The sequence below is a fragment of the Scyliorhinus canicula genome, chromosome 17 (assembly GCF_902713615.1).
Source record: "Scyliorhinus canicula chromosome 17, sScyCan1.1, whole genome shotgun sequence".
Classification (NCBI taxonomy): Eukaryota; Metazoa; Chordata; class Chondrichthyes; order Carcharhiniformes; family Scyliorhinidae; genus Scyliorhinus; species Scyliorhinus canicula.
This window is the reverse complement of record NC_052162.1, coordinates 96,467,063-96,483,444: the sequence shown is the minus strand read 5'-3', so window position 1 is coordinate 96,483,444 and position 16,382 is coordinate 96,467,063. Positions and strand designations below refer to the sequence as shown.

At 47.8% G+C, this 16,382-nt stretch overlaps 1 protein-coding gene across 2 annotated transcripts in view; it reads left to right on the top strand.

Moving 5' to 3' along the window:
• Positions 1-13,410, top strand: part of LOC119951970 (interferon-inducible GTPase 5-like) — a 28,568-nt gene extending 15,158 nt beyond the window's left edge. For both annotated transcript variants that reach the window (XM_038775402.1, XM_038775401.1), the window contains exons 2-3: positions 6,708-6,870; positions 11,399-13,410. In XM_038775402.1, coding sequence (XP_038631330.1) covers positions 6,851-6,870; positions 11,399-12,599 — 1,221 coding nt within the window. In that variant the 5' untranslated portion in view covers positions 6,708-6,850 and the 3' untranslated portion in view covers positions 12,600-13,410. The remainder of the gene's footprint in view (positions 1-6,707; positions 6,871-11,398) is intronic.
• The last annotated feature ends 2,972 nt before the right edge of the window (positions 13,411-16,382 follow it).

Below are 16,382 nucleotides of genomic sequence, written 5' to 3'. Positions count from 1 at the left end.
GTTTGACAGTATGATTTTTTTTTTGTCAGGACAAAGAAATCAGCTCATGCGTATTGTTATTCCACTGCAGAGCTAATGAAAAGTTTGGAATAAGTACTGTTCGATATTATTGCATGGATGTCGAACACTTTGTTAGCTTTTTAAAAAACATGTTTATTTTCAAAGGGTTTAAAATGGCCACTTGCATGAGTGAATAGAATCACTGTATAACAAACCCTCGGCTGGCTGTGGGTAGAGTTGTCTGCCAAAGGGGCCACAGGAAATCCCATCAACCCAGGTCTCTCACGACGGGGCAACACGGTAGCATGGTGGTTAGCATAAATGCTTCACAGCTCCAGGGTCCCAGGTTCGATTCCCGGCTGGGTCACTGTCTGTGCGGAATCTGCACGTCCTCCCCGTGTGTGCGTGGGTTTCTTCCGGGTGCTCCGGTTTCCTCCCACAGTCCAAAGATGTGCGGGTTAGGTGGATTGGCCAGGCTAAATTGCCCTTGGTGTCCTAAAAAAAAAATAAGGTTAATGGGGGTTGTTGGATTACTGGTATAGGGTGGATACGTGAGCTTGAGTAGGGTGATCAGTGCTCAGCACAACATCGAGGGCCGAAGGGCCTGTTCTGTGCTGTACTGTTCTAATTCTAATATAATAAACTGTCTTTTTTTCAAAAAATATACTTCATTCATAAAATATCTGAAAGTGAGGTTGCAAAACATTTCAAATCGTCAAGACAGGAAAGTGAAATGATGTTCAGATTTTCTCCAGAGGTCAAGATGTTCTCTGAGGTGCTTCAATTCAGACAAACATTTCAATATGTTCATTACAGAGAGTGTAATTCTGTTCAAACTATGCACATCAGTCACTTTGCACTCAATGAGGTGCTTCAATACAGTTACATACAGTTAGCGTTAAGTGCACAGTCCGAGGGGTATTACATAAGTGTTTTTCAAAAGCTTTTGCTCGGGACCCATTTTTACCAACCGGTCATCCTTAGCAACCCACGCCGGCCGACCTTCGCAATCAAAACCGGGCGATCTTCGCGACCCACAATTTAATGTGACAGGAGAGCCTGCTCGGCCCTCACAATCTCATTTGCTTTGTCATTCAATGTTACATTTCTGCAAAGGACTTCAGCTAATGGTTTAAGTTCTCACTGCACCCTTTGAAAAAAAATCAAGACATTTGTCCTCGAACTCGCCACGAATGCCTTTGAAGTTTTGAGGATTTTAGTCTTGGATTTGCCAGTATTTTCTTACGTATGACACACACAAACTTTGCATCCTGATTTGCAGTGGAACTTATATCTCAAGAAATCATCTTTATGTTGCGTTGTTCCTGTTTTCAACTTCTTCATGGGTTGTTCACACTGGCACCACTGGCAGCTGCACAATTGAGGAGTCCGTCTCATGCCCAGAGCATGTGATGTCAGCTCCCTGTGGCCGCAAATGGTGAGAAGACTCCATTGATTTTTCAAAAAGAATGAGCTCCTGGATCAGCATGCTGATGTCAGGAGGGTATCGACTGCCTCGCTGGGCTCTGGGCCTGTGCACTGCTGAGGGGGAATGCATGCGCGGCATGGCTGGAATTCTGAGAGCCGGTGGCCCCCGTGTACCTCCCGGCCCACCCGTAGGCCATGACCCTGACGTTGAAAATGACTGTTTTACGGGGTTATCGGCCCTTCAGTGTAAATTGGCTCGAAGGACGTACACAATGGCCTTTTCCCATTGCATCTTGGCGAGGCAGCCCAAAGCTTGAGTGCATCCCTGAGCACTGTGCCAGTCTGCAACAGGTTTCGGACAAGCCAAAGAGCATCTTCACCAAGTTTCTTTTTCTTTTTTTTTTAATTTAGCGTACCCAATTAATTTTCTCCAATTAAGGGGCAATTTACCATGGCCAATCCAACCTAACCTGCACATCTTTTGGGTTGTGGGGGTGAAACCCCGGCAAAAACAGGGAGAATGTGCAAACTCCACACGGACAGTGACCCAGAGCCGGGATCGAACCTGGGACCTTGGCGCCGTGAGGCTTCAGGTCTAACCCACTGCGCCACCGTGCTGCCCTACGTCTTCATCAAGTTAATGATCCTCCAGCATCAGTTGATGTTTGTCTTGGTGTGTGCCGGCAACAGTCCGTTGAACAAAAAGTGTCCTGTGTCCCTGATCTGTATCTGCCTTTCACTTTCTTTTTGTTCTGCTAGGGCTATTCTTTCTTTTCTCTTTTCTTCTCTCTCCTTTTCTATTTCCTCTCTCTCTCTTTCTTTTTCTCTCTATCTCTTTCTTTTTCTACTTTCTCTCTGTATTTTTCCTCTCATATTCAAGCTGCTTTAATTCCTTCTTATGTTCCATTTGTTTAATTTGTAACTGAATTTTTGCCATTTTCAATGAGGCAAATTGTATCTCAGGCAACTTTAAATGCTCAGCCACCGCCATAATTACATCATCTTTTTGCATTTTGTCAGGTAATGTTAACAGCAATATTTTTGCCAAATCTAACAGTCTCCTTTTAGCCTCTGTTGGTAAGGTACTGCGTGTGACCGTCTCCCCCCCAAAAAAACTTCAGAGCCTCTGAAAGACCCATTGTCCACAACAGACTCCCCACTTAAACTAGAATACCACACCTGAAAAGCAAACACAATATGCTCAATAAGCCAATCCAATAGATAGACTTTTATCCCCCTCGAGCCCCCAATTTGCTATGGGCCAGGGTTTAGAGAAACCCAAAGTGTATCATGGAGTTCACATGATCCACAGCTTTTAATAGATTGTGGTATGGGGAGCACACGGCCCACTCTACAGGTGTGGTACAGCAGAAATGGAAAAGTTTTTTTCAAGCAAAAAACTATTCTATGAACTCAAGTTAACCTTTTTAAAACATACAGTGAACATCTTAGCAACCATCAATTCAAATATAACCCCCAAAGAATACAACACTAAATAGTCCTTAAGCTTTCCTTTTAACATCTATAAGACGTTAAAAAAACCCGCAGCACCTCATCAAGGTCCACCTGGTACCGGGTCACATGAGGTTAAAGTCACTACTGAGAGCATTTATTAGTTTTAAATCACCAAGGGATCGATTTACAGTCTTTAGATTACAGAGAGAGAGAGACTCATACACCTTATGGCTGTGGCTGCAGCTATCCAGCTCTGAAAACAAAACTAAAACACACCCTGCAGCAAACAGCCTAAAACGGAAGTAAAAAGCTGACAGGCAGCCCAGCTCCACCCACTCTCTGACATCACTGCAGTAATAAGCACCCATTTCTTAAAGGTACTCTCACTGCAGATATTTATATACAGACCCATTTATAAACACCCATTTCTTAAAGGTACTCTCACATAACAACTCCCCCTGCCCTCCTTACTCCCTAACCCTACCCCTCCTTATTGAAACTGCTAACAGTTTAGTTTTCCCCAAAGAATTTGTTAAACGGCTGCCACTTCTGAACTAACCCTAGCACTGGTCCTCATTGGCGAACTTAATTTTCTCAAGCCTGAGAAACCCAGCCATGCCGTGAGCCCATACCCCCAATTTCAGAGGCTCCGAGTCCCTCCACGCTAATAAGATCCATCTCCGGGCTACCAAGAAGGCAAAGGCCAAAACGTCAGCCTCTCTCGCTGCCTGGACTCTGGGGTCCTCCGTCACTCAAAAAATCGCCACCTCTGGACTCTGTGCCACCCTTGTTTTTAACACCTTGGATGTGACATCGATAAATCCCTGCCAAAACCCCCTAAGCCTTGGACATGCCAAAAACATAATTTGTATAGTGCCCTGGGGTTCACCTCGACCAGAGGGGCAGCTGGTTCGATGCCCGGCTGCCACTGCGACATCTGACTCCAAAGGTCCTGGCGGCTCCCCAATGTCTGCACTTCCGTATCAACGCCCTCGGCAATGCTCCTCAGTTACAGGGAAATGCTCCGCAGTGCCTAGGCAATGCCCATCTGAGACTGGGCAATGACCTGCAGCACCTCAAGGTCCACCTGGTACCGGGTCACATCCCCCCAGCGAGTCGGACATTCTGCCGAGACCCTCAGCCATGGCCGTTACTGACTGAGCCATACCTTGGACACCTTCACTAATGCTGCTGATGGCGTGCACCAGGCTCTCCACCCTGGCAGTGTTGGCCTTGGTGCTGCACATTGCTGGCGACATCTCCTACACAAGTAGTCTCTGGGACTCCTCCAGCTGACAATGGACCTGCTGGGGCATCGCTGACATCTCTGTCTGAATGTCATGGCCGCTCTCGAATGTCTCCATCAGCTGCGGTATCCAGTGGCTTAACATCAGGCTGGGACCCAGCTGGCTCTGGGATCCAGCAAACCTCCGACTGCTGTCTCGGCTGGGGGTTCCTGCCTCCACCTGATGTACATCAGCAACTGTGTGGTGCTCACCAGATTGTGCCCCAGAAGCTTGACCACTAATGAGATGTCTGTCTCTGTGCTGGTAGAAGGTGGGGAGGACAGCTGTGACTCATCAATTGTGGCATCCTTGGAGCTTTCCTCTGAGCTGGTCTCATGGGAGGCAGGGGATGGGGCTATCCCGGAAGGGCTGGTGCTGTCAGCTGGAGGACGTAGGACAATGGACGTGGTCAGTGGGAGGGATGGGTCAGCCTGTATGTCATTAATAACTCACAGGTGGGACCCAGTGGGTCCTCAGCTCTGTGGAATACACCAACCTCCACATTGGTGACCGCTCATGTCTTCAGCCATTCCCGTCAACTTCAGGGTCCGTTCATTGAAGAACGTGGGGATTCTTATGTCCTGCAACCCTCCGCCAGTCTGGGCCCTCTCCTGGCGATTGTGGAGACCTCCTGCAGCGATACATAGCAGGCGTCGTTGACAGCACACGTGATTTACAGTGGTGCGGTGGGGGAGGGGGTTGTGAAGGAGGGGTTGGGGGGTTGAAGCGAAAGGGTGGTGAAGGGAAGAGGGGTTGGGGGTCACATGGAGGTAGGAGGATGCTTGCATGGGTGCAGAAAGGTCAGTAGGGGTGGGGGTGGGGGTGCTGTCAACACACCCGTGCTGCCCGATGTAGGTCATTGACCTTCTTGTAGCACTGGAGGCCAATCCTCCTGGTCACACTGCCTGAGTTGACCGTCACTTCCACTTCGTCCCAGGTGGCACTGGCTGCCATGAGGCTCACCCTTTGAGACGCTTAGGTGAACAAGATGTTGCTCCTCGACCACATCTAGGAGCCTTCCGGGCGGCATGGTGGCACAGTGGTTCGTACTGCTGCCTCACGGCCCTGAGGAACCAGGTTCGATCCCGGGTTACTGATCGCGTGGAGTTTGCACATTCTCCCCACGTCTGCATGGGCCTTACCACCACAAATCCAAAGAAATGCAGGGTAGGTAGGTTGGCCACGCTAAATTGCATTGGAATTGGGGGAAAAAATTAATTGGATACTCTGAATTTATTAAAAATATATAAATAAAAATCTAGGAGCCACCCCAGGCCTGCGTCTCCAAACCTTTGAGCCGGGCCACTCGCCGCCATGGCTGCGAGCTGAGTGGAGTAGGCCGTATACGTACTGTTTGAGTGCTGTGCAACCTTGTTAGTACGGGGCTGGCGAGCACAGTCCTAGCGAATCAGCTGACGAGCCTTGATTTGCTGCATAAAGCCTTTGGGCCCTTGTTAAGTGGACCAATTAACATTGTATTGCTTTTGCCAGACTCGCCAGGTCGAGCGCCGGGAAGCTCGCGGCACTTCCTGCTCGCTACCGCACTTCAAAATCTTTCGGGGAGATCACGCCCACAGAATCAAAGGTCCAATAATTTTACTGTCAGGCAGTGGGGACGTGATTTATATCCCCATCAGGATCATTCCATCAAAATTCCTAACATACTTTAGTTAGTTGTGTGAGTTGTTTTACGCACACAGGCTCACACTTCAGAGATAACTGAGTATTTAGCAAATCAGTCACTTCCTCATTTCAATTATAATTTGATTAATGGGCATTTAATGTAGTAACTCCATGAAGATCATGGGGAGGTGAAAAACAAGATGCCATTTTCACAGAACTGGTAGTGCATACCAGGAGCAACTTGTGACGATTTGCTATAAAGTAGCTACCTCGCCACAGGATACTGGCCAATTTCCATAATTAATAATGGTGACTGTTATTCAGACATGGGGAGAATGTGCAAACTCCATACGATCAGTAACCCGGGATCGAACTTGGTTCCTCAGGGCCGTGAGGCAGCAGTACGAACCACTGTGCCACCATGCCGCCCGGAAGGCTCCTAGATGTGGTCGAGGAGCAACATCTTGTTCACCCAAGAGTCTCAAAGGGTGAGTCTCATGGTAGCCAGTGCCACGTGGGACGAAGTGGAAGTGATGGTCAACTCAGGCAATGTGACCTGGAGGATTGGCCTCCAGTGCTACAAGAAGGTCAATCACCTACATTGGGCAGCACGGGTGTATTATTTTTACTGCAAAATCTATCCCCACATTTTCCATTTCCACTCAGCCTGCCCTCTCTGTGATCCATGTCAGGTGCTACATACCTGAAATATTGAGGGGGAAACACAAGAATCTTCACATCCCATTCCTTCCCTCACAGTCTGACTTGGTGAAGATGGAAAAAGTTCCGTTAGGGATTTTCTAGCTTCTTATTCCTGTTCACAGCCTGATTAAAGATGGTTCCTCACACCAGTCTTGTATTTTATCTGATGGTAAATAAAATGCTGCCATTCACACTCTCTACTTTCCTTTCAAGGGAGAAAACCCAACACAACCAAAGACAGAGAAGTGACATCGGGGAGGAGCCACAAGCCTGTGTCCTCTCCCCCTTTCTGAGGAGGAAGCTCTGGAATCGCTGGACACTCACACGGGGAAAGCAGCGACAGACAGAAAAGCAGGATGGGAGGATCCAGCTCCAGGTTGGTCAAGAAACTCCTCATTGTGTGTCTCTTCAGTTCCTTCTGTTTCAGCACAAAATGTAATTGCAACACATGACCATTGCTCAATGTCATCACATGTAATGAGAGTGTGGTGAACCATTCTACAGTTCATACACCTCCATTAATGTCTCCTCTTCTTCAGCTCTTCAGCAGAGGAGGAGAAGCCTCAGGAACCAGGGTCCTCAGTTTGGGCTTCACCCACCCCTCACTTCACCAAACCTATCACTGCATCTGAGCCTTGCAAACAGTAATAGAACATAGAACACTACAGCGCAGTACGGGCCCTTCGGCCCTCGATGTTGCGCCGACCTGTGAAACCATCTGAAGCCTATCTGACCTACACTATTCCATTTTCATCCATATGTCTATCCAGTGACCACTTAAATACCCTTAAAGTTGGCGAGTCTACTACTGTTGCAGGCAGGGCGTTCCGCACCCATACTACTCTCTGAGTAAAGAAACTGCCTCTGACATCTGTCCTATATCTATCACCCCTCAATTTAAAGCTATGTCCCCTCGTGTTGGTCATCACCATCCGAGGAAAAAGACTCTCACTGTCCACCCTATCGAACCCTCTGACTATCTTATATGTCTCTATTAAGACACCTCTCAGCCTTCTCCTCTCTAACGAAAACAACCTCAATTCCCTGAGCCTTTCCTCGTAAGACCTTCCCTCCATACCAGGCAACATCCTAGTAAATCTCCTCTGAATCCTTTCCAAAGCTTCCACATCCTTCCTATAATGTGGTGACCAGAACTGCACGCAGTACTCCAGGTGCGGCCGCACCAGCTACAGCTACCAGCACCAGAGTACAGCTGCAGCATGACCTTGTGGTTCCGAAACTCAATCCCCCTGCCTATAAAGGCTAGCACACCATATGCCTTCTTAACAGCCCTATTAACCTGGGTGGCAACTTTCAGGGATTTATGTACCTGGATGCCGAGATCTCTCTGTTCATCTACACTACCAAGAATCTTGCCATTAGCCCAGTACTCTGCATTCCTGTTACTCCTTCCAAAGTGAACCACCTCACACTTTTCCGCATTAAACTCCATCTGCCACCTCTCAGCCCAGCTCTGCAGCTTATCTATGTCCCTCTGTATCCTATAACATCCTTCAGCACTATCCACAACTCCACCGACCTTCGTGTCATCTGCAAATTTACTAACCCATCCTTCTACACCCTCTTCCAGGTCATTTATAAAAATGACAAACAGCAGTGGCCCCAAAACAGATCCTTGCGGTACACCACTAGTAACTGAACTCCAGGATGAACATTTGCCATCAACCACCACCCTCTGTCTTCTTTCAGCTAGCCAATTACCGATCCAAACCGCTAAATCACCTTCAATTCCATACTTCCTTATTTTCTGCAATAGCCTACCGTGGGGAACCTTATCAAACGCCTTACTGAAATCCATATACACCACATCAACAGCTTTACCCTGATCCACCTGTTTGGTCACCTTCTCAAAAAACTCAATAAGGTTTGTGAGGCATGACCTACCCTTCACAAAACCGTGTTGACTATTGCTAATCAACTTGTTCTTTTCAAGATGATTATAAACCCTATCTCTTATAACCTTTTCCAACATTTTACCCACAACCGAAGTAAGGCTCACAGGTCTATAATTACCAGGGTTGTCTCTACTCCCCTTCTTGAACAAGGGGACAACATTTGCAATCCTCCAGTCGACAAAGACGACATAAAGATCAAGGACAAAGGCTCTGCAATCTCCTCCCTGGCTTCCCAGAGAATCCTAGGATAAATCCCATCTGGCCCAGGGGACTTATCTATTTTGACATTTTCCAAAATTGCTAACACCTCCTCCTTTTGAACCTCAATTCCATCTAGCCTGGTCGACTGAACCTGAGTGTTCTCCTCGACAACATTGTCTTTCTCCAGTGTAAACACTGACGAAAAATATCCATTCAATGCTTCCCCTATCTCCTCTGATTCCACACACAACTTTCCACTACTATCCTTGATTGGCCCTAATCTTACTCTAGTCATTCTTTTGTTCCTTATATACCGATAGAAAGCCTTAGGGTTTTCCTTGATCCTATCCGCCAACGACTTTTCGTGTCCTCTCCTCGCTCTTCTTAACTCTCCCTTTAGGTCCTTCCTGGCTAACTTGTAACTCTCAAGTGCCCTAACTGAGCCTTCATGTCTCATCCTAACATAAGCCTTCTTCTTCCTCTTGACAAGTGCTTCAACTTCCTTAGTAAAGCACGGTTCCCTTGCTCGACAACTTCCTCCCTGCCTGACAGGTACATACTTATCAAGGACACGCAGTAGCTGTTCCTTGAAAAAGCTCCACATTTCGATTGTACCCATCCCCTGCAGTTTCCTTCCCCATCCTATACATCCTAAATCTTGCCGAATAGCATCATAATTGCCTTTCCCCCAGCTATAATTCTTGCCTTGCGGTATATACCTATCCCTGCCCATTGCTAAAGTAAACATAACCGAGTTGTGATCACTATCAGCAAAGTGCTCACCTACATCTAAATCTAGCACCTGGCCGGGTTCATTACCCAGTACCAAATCCAATGTGGCCTCGCCCCTTGTTGGCCTGTCTACATACTGTGTTAGAAAACCCTCCTGCACACACTGCACAAAAACTGACCCATCTATAGTACTCAAACTATAGTATTTCCAGTCAATATTTGGAAAGTTAAAGTCCCCCATAACAACTACCCTGTTACTCTCGCTCCTGTTGAGAATCATCTTTGCAATCCTTTCCTCTACATCTCTGGAACTATTCGGAGGTCTATAGACAACTCCCAACAGGGTGACCTCTCCTCTACTGTTCCTAACCTCGGCCCATACTACCTCAGTAGACAAGTCCTCAAGCGTCCTTTCTACCGCCGTAATACTTTCCTTGATTAACAATGCCACACCCCCCCCTCTTTTACCACCTTCTCTGTTCTTACAGAAACATCTAAACCCTGGAACCTGCAACAACCATTCCTGTCCCTGCTCTACCCATGTCTCCGAAATCGCCACAACATCGAGATCCCAGGTACCAACCCATGCTGCAAGCTCACCCATCTTATTCCGGATGCTCCTGGCGTTGCAGTAGACACACTTCAAACCAGCGTCTTGCTTGCCGGTGCCCTCTTTCGAACTTTTAACCCTATCCCTGACCTCACTACTCTCAACATCCTGTACACTGGGACTACAATTTAGGTTCCCATCCCCCTGCTGAATTAGTTTAAACCCCCCCCCGAAGAGCACTAGCAAATCTCCCCCCCCAGGATATCGGTACCCCTCTGGTTCAGGTGAAGACCATTCTGTTTGTAGAGGTCCCACCTACCCCAGAATGAGCCCCAATTATCCAGGAAACCAAAACCCTCCCTCCTGCACCATCCCTGTAGCCACGTGTTCAACTCCTCTCCTTATTTCTCACTTCGCTAGCACGTGGCACGGGTAACAACCCAGAGATAACAACTCTGTTTGTTCTAGCTCTCAGCTTCCACCCTAGCTCCCTGAATTTCTGTCTCAAATCCCCATCTCTCTTCCTACCTATGTCATTGGTACCTATGTGGACCACGACTTGGGGCTGCTCCCCCTCCCCCTTAAGGATCCCAAAAACACGATCAGAGACATCACGAACCCTGGCACCTGGGAGGCAACACACCAACCGTGAGTCTCTTTCGTTCCCACAGAACCTCCTGTCTGTTCCTCTAACTATGGAGTCCCCAATGACAAATGCTCTGTTCCTCTTCTCCCTTCCCTTCTAGGAATGGCTCAATCAGATTGACGGCAGACCACATGGTGATTCACCGAGTGGTGAATAGAAATAAGTTGTGATCAATGAGGCTGCAGTATTGCTGTCTGGAGAGACAGGAGATGAAATGAAAATGAAAAATGAAATGAAATGAAAATCGCTTATTGTCACAAGTAGGCATCAAATGAAGTTACTGGGAAAAGCCCCTAGTTGCTACATTCCGGTGCCTGTTCGGGGAGGCTGGTACGGGAATTGAGCCCGTGATCCTGGCTTTAAAAGCCAGCTATTTAGTCCTGTGCTAAACCAGCCCCTAATAATAATAATCGCTTATTGTCACAAGTGGGCTTCAATGAAGTTACTGTGAAAAGCCCCTAGTCGCCACATTCCGGAGCCTGTTCGGGGAGGCCGTTACAGGAATAGAACCCATGCTGCTGCCTTGTTCTGCATTACAAGCCAGCTATTTAGCCCAGTGTGCTAAACCAGCAGAAGATGATTGACCTTATCTGTACCACCTCACGATCAAAATTTAAGGGGTCCACAACTAAAGGGGGCATGGTTACTTTCAAGCAAATTCAGTGCTCCTTCATCCAAAAGCTCACTGTGGGATCTTTCTGTGCTTAATTTAGCTGTCATATTCAGCTGCATGGCAACAGTGATTGCTTTTCAAAGGAATTAATGAGATGTGTAAGGAGGTTTTGAGGATGTGACAATGTGCGGTATGAATAGGAACTATTTTCCACTGGTCTAAAACATGTAAAATGTTTCCTTTCAGAGATCAAACTGCTGAAACTTCAAACTCTTCATTCTTCACTGAGGATGAATTGAAGACTCTGAAATCTGAATATGAAACGGGTGGGGTGGCAAAGGTAACACCACTAATTCAGAGAAAAATAAATGATTTTGACAAAACAGAGCTTAACATCGCAGTGACAGGAGAAACAGGTGCAGGGAAATCCACCTTCATCAATGCCCTAAGAGGACTTAACGAAGATGATGAGGGAGCCGCTAAAACTGGAACCACAGAAACCACAATGGAACCAACCGGATACAAACATCCCACCCTGCCCAATGTTTGGTTCTGGGACCTGCCAGGAATGGGAACAAAGAAATTTCCAGCGAATAAATACCTGAAGGTAATGGAATTTAAAAAATATGATTTCTTCATCATTATCTCCGCCTGTCGATTCACAGAAAATGATGTAAAACTCGCCAAGGAGATGAAGCGGTTGGAGAAAAATTTCTACTTCATTCGATCTAAAATTGACAGTGATCTCCATTCACTGAGAAAGGGAGGGAGGAAAGTTAATGAAGAAGAAGAACTGGAAAAGATCAGGAATTATTGTGTCAGGAACATGCAAGAGGCAGGGATCCCAACTCCCTGTGTTTTCCTGATATCAAACTTTAATCTGAATCAGTATGATTTTAATCTGTTAACTAATGCTCTTGAAGATGATCTTCCCAGTATAAAGAGAAGTATTTACATCCTGTCCCTTCCAAACCTCAATGTGGAAATTGTAGAGAGGAAAAAGAAAGAGCTAAAGAAACGAGTCTGGATGTTGGCGTCACTTTCCGGAGTTCTGGGAGCTGTGCCAGTCCCTGGAGTTTCCCTTGGTTGTGACATTGCGATACTGATTGGAGGAATAATAGATTTCCGTAAATGTCTGGGTCTGGATGATGCATCTCTTCAAAGACTGGCCAATCGGGCAGAAAAACCTGTGGGAGATCTGAAAGCCGTGGTGAAAACTCCCCTGGTGGGTGAAATAACTCCCGATATAATAAACAGATTAGCCTGGGGTACCGCTGCTATTGTCATTTCTGGCCTTGAGATCGCACTGGACATCATTCCAGTTGTTGGTTCCATCTTTGGAGCAGGATCATCATTTCTTATGACCTACAAACTGCTGACTGGTGTACTGGATGATCTAACAGTGAATGCAAAGAGAGTGGTGACGGCTGCATTTGGGACTGACTAAAATGATTCAGAGCAAACACCAACCCAGTGAACCAATGGAGCAGCTGATATATTAAAGGTGTCTAACACTGGACATTACAGATTCTTCTACCATATTCCCTTTTTACTGACTTAATTCCTGGAATTATTCCTGACCCATCTTGTGGAACGATTTTCATGCTATGGTGTTTTGTGAAAGATTTTATCTCGGTGTACTCTGAATTTTAAAAGAGCCCACCTAATATCACACACACACACGAGGCCCATGCGATTCTCTTCATTAAACACAATTACAAGGAAATTTGTCCTGTTCCTAGAATCAGAGGCCGGGATTCTCCCTTGCAAGTGCGACCCGCTACAGTTGCGAGTGATGACGTAAAACCTGGCGCTCTCCCAAATCGCCCATTCCCTGCAGTGGGACCGGATAATCCCGCTGCCGTGAACAAGCGGAGAAAACTGCCCCTGGAATCATATGACACAGCCTGTGGCCATTCAGCCCATCGTGCCTGTGTCAGAAATCTCTGTGTTCTCAATGACAGTAACGAATTCAGTCCCCAGTCCTCCTTCTCTGTGAACTTTCCATTTGATTCATGGTTTTACAATGGAGTCAAAACCACTGGGCATATATATTTTGTTCACTTTTTGACAGTAATGTTTTTAATTGATTGCTACTGTCACTCTCATATGTGTGATTTACATACAATGTTAGATCCAATCGGTGACGAGGTTAACAGTGCAGTTTTTCTTCCAGCACACACTGAACACAATTCAGAGACTTATTAAGAGGAAGCCCATTTTCCAATGCTATTAAACCGTTCAGCACTTTCACTGTACATTCTCCTGTCCTGTTTTTAGAACCACTGCTGCAGCAAACAGTGTCTGTCCGAAATGGCATCAATTCTCTGCAGTTCCAATAAATCATGTTTTGCCCCAGAAGCAGCAGAATCTGAGATAGGGACAATAAAGATGGTAAAGACAGATCATCTGCCAAACAGACCGTACCTGATACAGACCATCCCTCACACAGACCATCCCTCACACAGACCATCCTTCATACACACCAACCCTCACACACCATCCCTCACACACACCATCCCTCACACACACCATCCTTCATACACACAAACCCTCACACACACCCCTCACACAGACCATCCCTCACACAGTCCAACCCTCACACACACCATCCTTCATACACACCAACCCTCACACACACAATCCCTCACACACACCATCCCTCACACACACCATCCCTCACACACACCATCCCTCACACACACCATCCCTCACACACACCATCCCTCACACAGGCCATCCTTCATACACACCAACCCTCACACAGGCCATCCGTCATACACACCGCCCCTCACACACACCATCCCTCACACACACCATCCCTCACAAACAGCATCCCTCACACAGACCATCCCTCACACAGACCATCCCTCACACAGACCATCCTTCATACACACGAACCCTCACACACACCATCCCTCACACAGACCATCCCTCACACAGATCATCCCTCACACACATCATCCCTCACACACATCATCCCTCACACACACCAACCCACAGACAGACCATCCCTCATACAGACCATCTCTCATGCAGACCATCCCTCAGACAGACCATCCTTCACATACACCATCCCTCACACAGACCGTAGAATCAGAGAATTATCTCTCACACAGACCATCCCTCACACAGACAATTCCTCACAAAGATTATTCCTCACACGGACCATTGTGGTGAATGTAACTCTGTAATTCACACTATTGTATATACATGAGACCATGCATTTGTAAACGCACTTGTGTTGCCCGACCACTAGGGGGAGTAGCGCTGGGAATGCTTAGGAGTTTGTACAGGGCTCCACCCTTGGCTCCACCCACGACTCTCCCCCTGGACTGCTGTATAAATACCAATGCTCGGAGCCAGTCGTTCAGTTCATCGAGAGTTCAACGCGGAACAGGCTGGCTCTGTTGTAAGTAGATTAAAACCACTGTTCATATCTTAAAGCACGTGTCTAGTGAATTGATGGGTCCAACAATTTTATCTACTTAAGAAACAGTCAGGATCAATCATGGAATCAGCCCTCACGCCTGAGCGACTGGAACTCGACCCACAGGATGCAGAGGCAAAAGAAATTTTTTCTCATTCGCTGCGGTGTTTTAAAGCCTACCTGGCGGAAGCAAGCACAGCCGAAACAACAGAGGAGCAGAAACTGAGCCCACTGCACGTGAGGGTGAGCCACAGAATCTCTACTCAACTAAACTGCGCCAGTTCGTATACTGAAGCCCTAGCGCTACTCGACAAAATGTATGTAAGGCCTGTAAATGAGGTCTACGCACGACACGTGTTTACTACTCGCCGCCAGCGGCCTACGGAATCACTCGCAGAATTCTGGAGAGAGCTTAAAACTTTATCTAGTGACTGTAATTACCAGGCGGTTACCGCAGCAGAACATAGATAACTTGCTGTACGCAATGCCTTTATTGCGAGCCTTAGGTCAAATTACGTGCGCCAGCGACTGCTGGAAAAGGGGGCCCTAAATTTTGAAGCGACTGTTGAACTTGCTACCACTATGGAGGCCTCCTTCTGCAGCCTCACCTCGTTCCCCGCGACCCCGTCATGTGCCCCCGACCAGCGACTCCCCCAGGCCTGCGCCGTGCGGTTGCCCAGCCACAATGCTGCTCTAGCCTGCCACTTTTGCGGCCAGAATCAGCACTCGTGGCAGCACTGCCCAGCCCGCAACCCGACCTGTAGCAGCTGCGGGCAAAAAGGACACATTATGCCAGAGTGTGTCTGGCGAAGAAAGCCCCAGCCTCTAACCCTCCCATGGCTCAAAGCACTCGTTCCCTGAATTCACAGGCCCGCAGTCCCCGAAATGCTGCAGCCTGTATGTCGACTCCGCCCCCATCCGACATGGGCGACTCATGGGGGCGGCAATCTTGGCAATCCTCCTCCATGCGACCGGTCATGTGCGACTCATGGGGGCCGCCATCTTGGCAATCCTCCTCCATGCGACCGGTCATGTGCGACTCATGGGGGCCGCCATCTTGGGATCCATCCCCTTCAAACTCTGAAACTCACCTCGACGACTACGAACTCAGAGGGCAGTCATCACGGGGCCACTCCAGCACAGCTGATCGAGCCGCCGACTACCCGCAACTCAGCGCAGTCACTCTGGACCAATTGCGCCTGAAGCATCTGCGAAACTCGATGACAGAGGTCCAAATCAACGGGTACAGCACGCCATGCCTTTTCGACTCTGGGAGTACTGAGAGCTTCATACACCCAGATCTGGTAATACGCTGTTCGCTCCCCGTTTTCTCCATGCGGCAAACTATCTCTCTCGCTTCAGGCTCCCACTCTGTCCACCGCTGTGACACTCACAATCCGAGGCGCTAGCTATGCAAAATTTCAACTCTACGTCTTGCCCGAACTCTGCACGCCACTCTTATTAGGCCTAGATTTTCAATGTAACCTTAAGAGCCTCACCCTCAGCTTCGGCGGGCCCCTGCCCCCACTCACTATCTGCAGCCTCGCCACGCTGCGAATCTCCCCCCTCCCCTCTTTGCCAATCTCACACAGGACTGTAGACCAGTAGCCACTCGCAGCAGGCGGTATAGCCTGCAGGATAGGGTGTTCATCAGATCGGAGGTCCAAAGGCTCCTCAGTGAGGGGATCATAGAGGCCAGCAACAGTCCCTGGAGAGCTCAGGTGGTGGTCATGAAGACCGGGGAAAAATTCCGTATGGTTGTCAACTATAGTCAGACCATAAATAGATTTACGCTCCTTG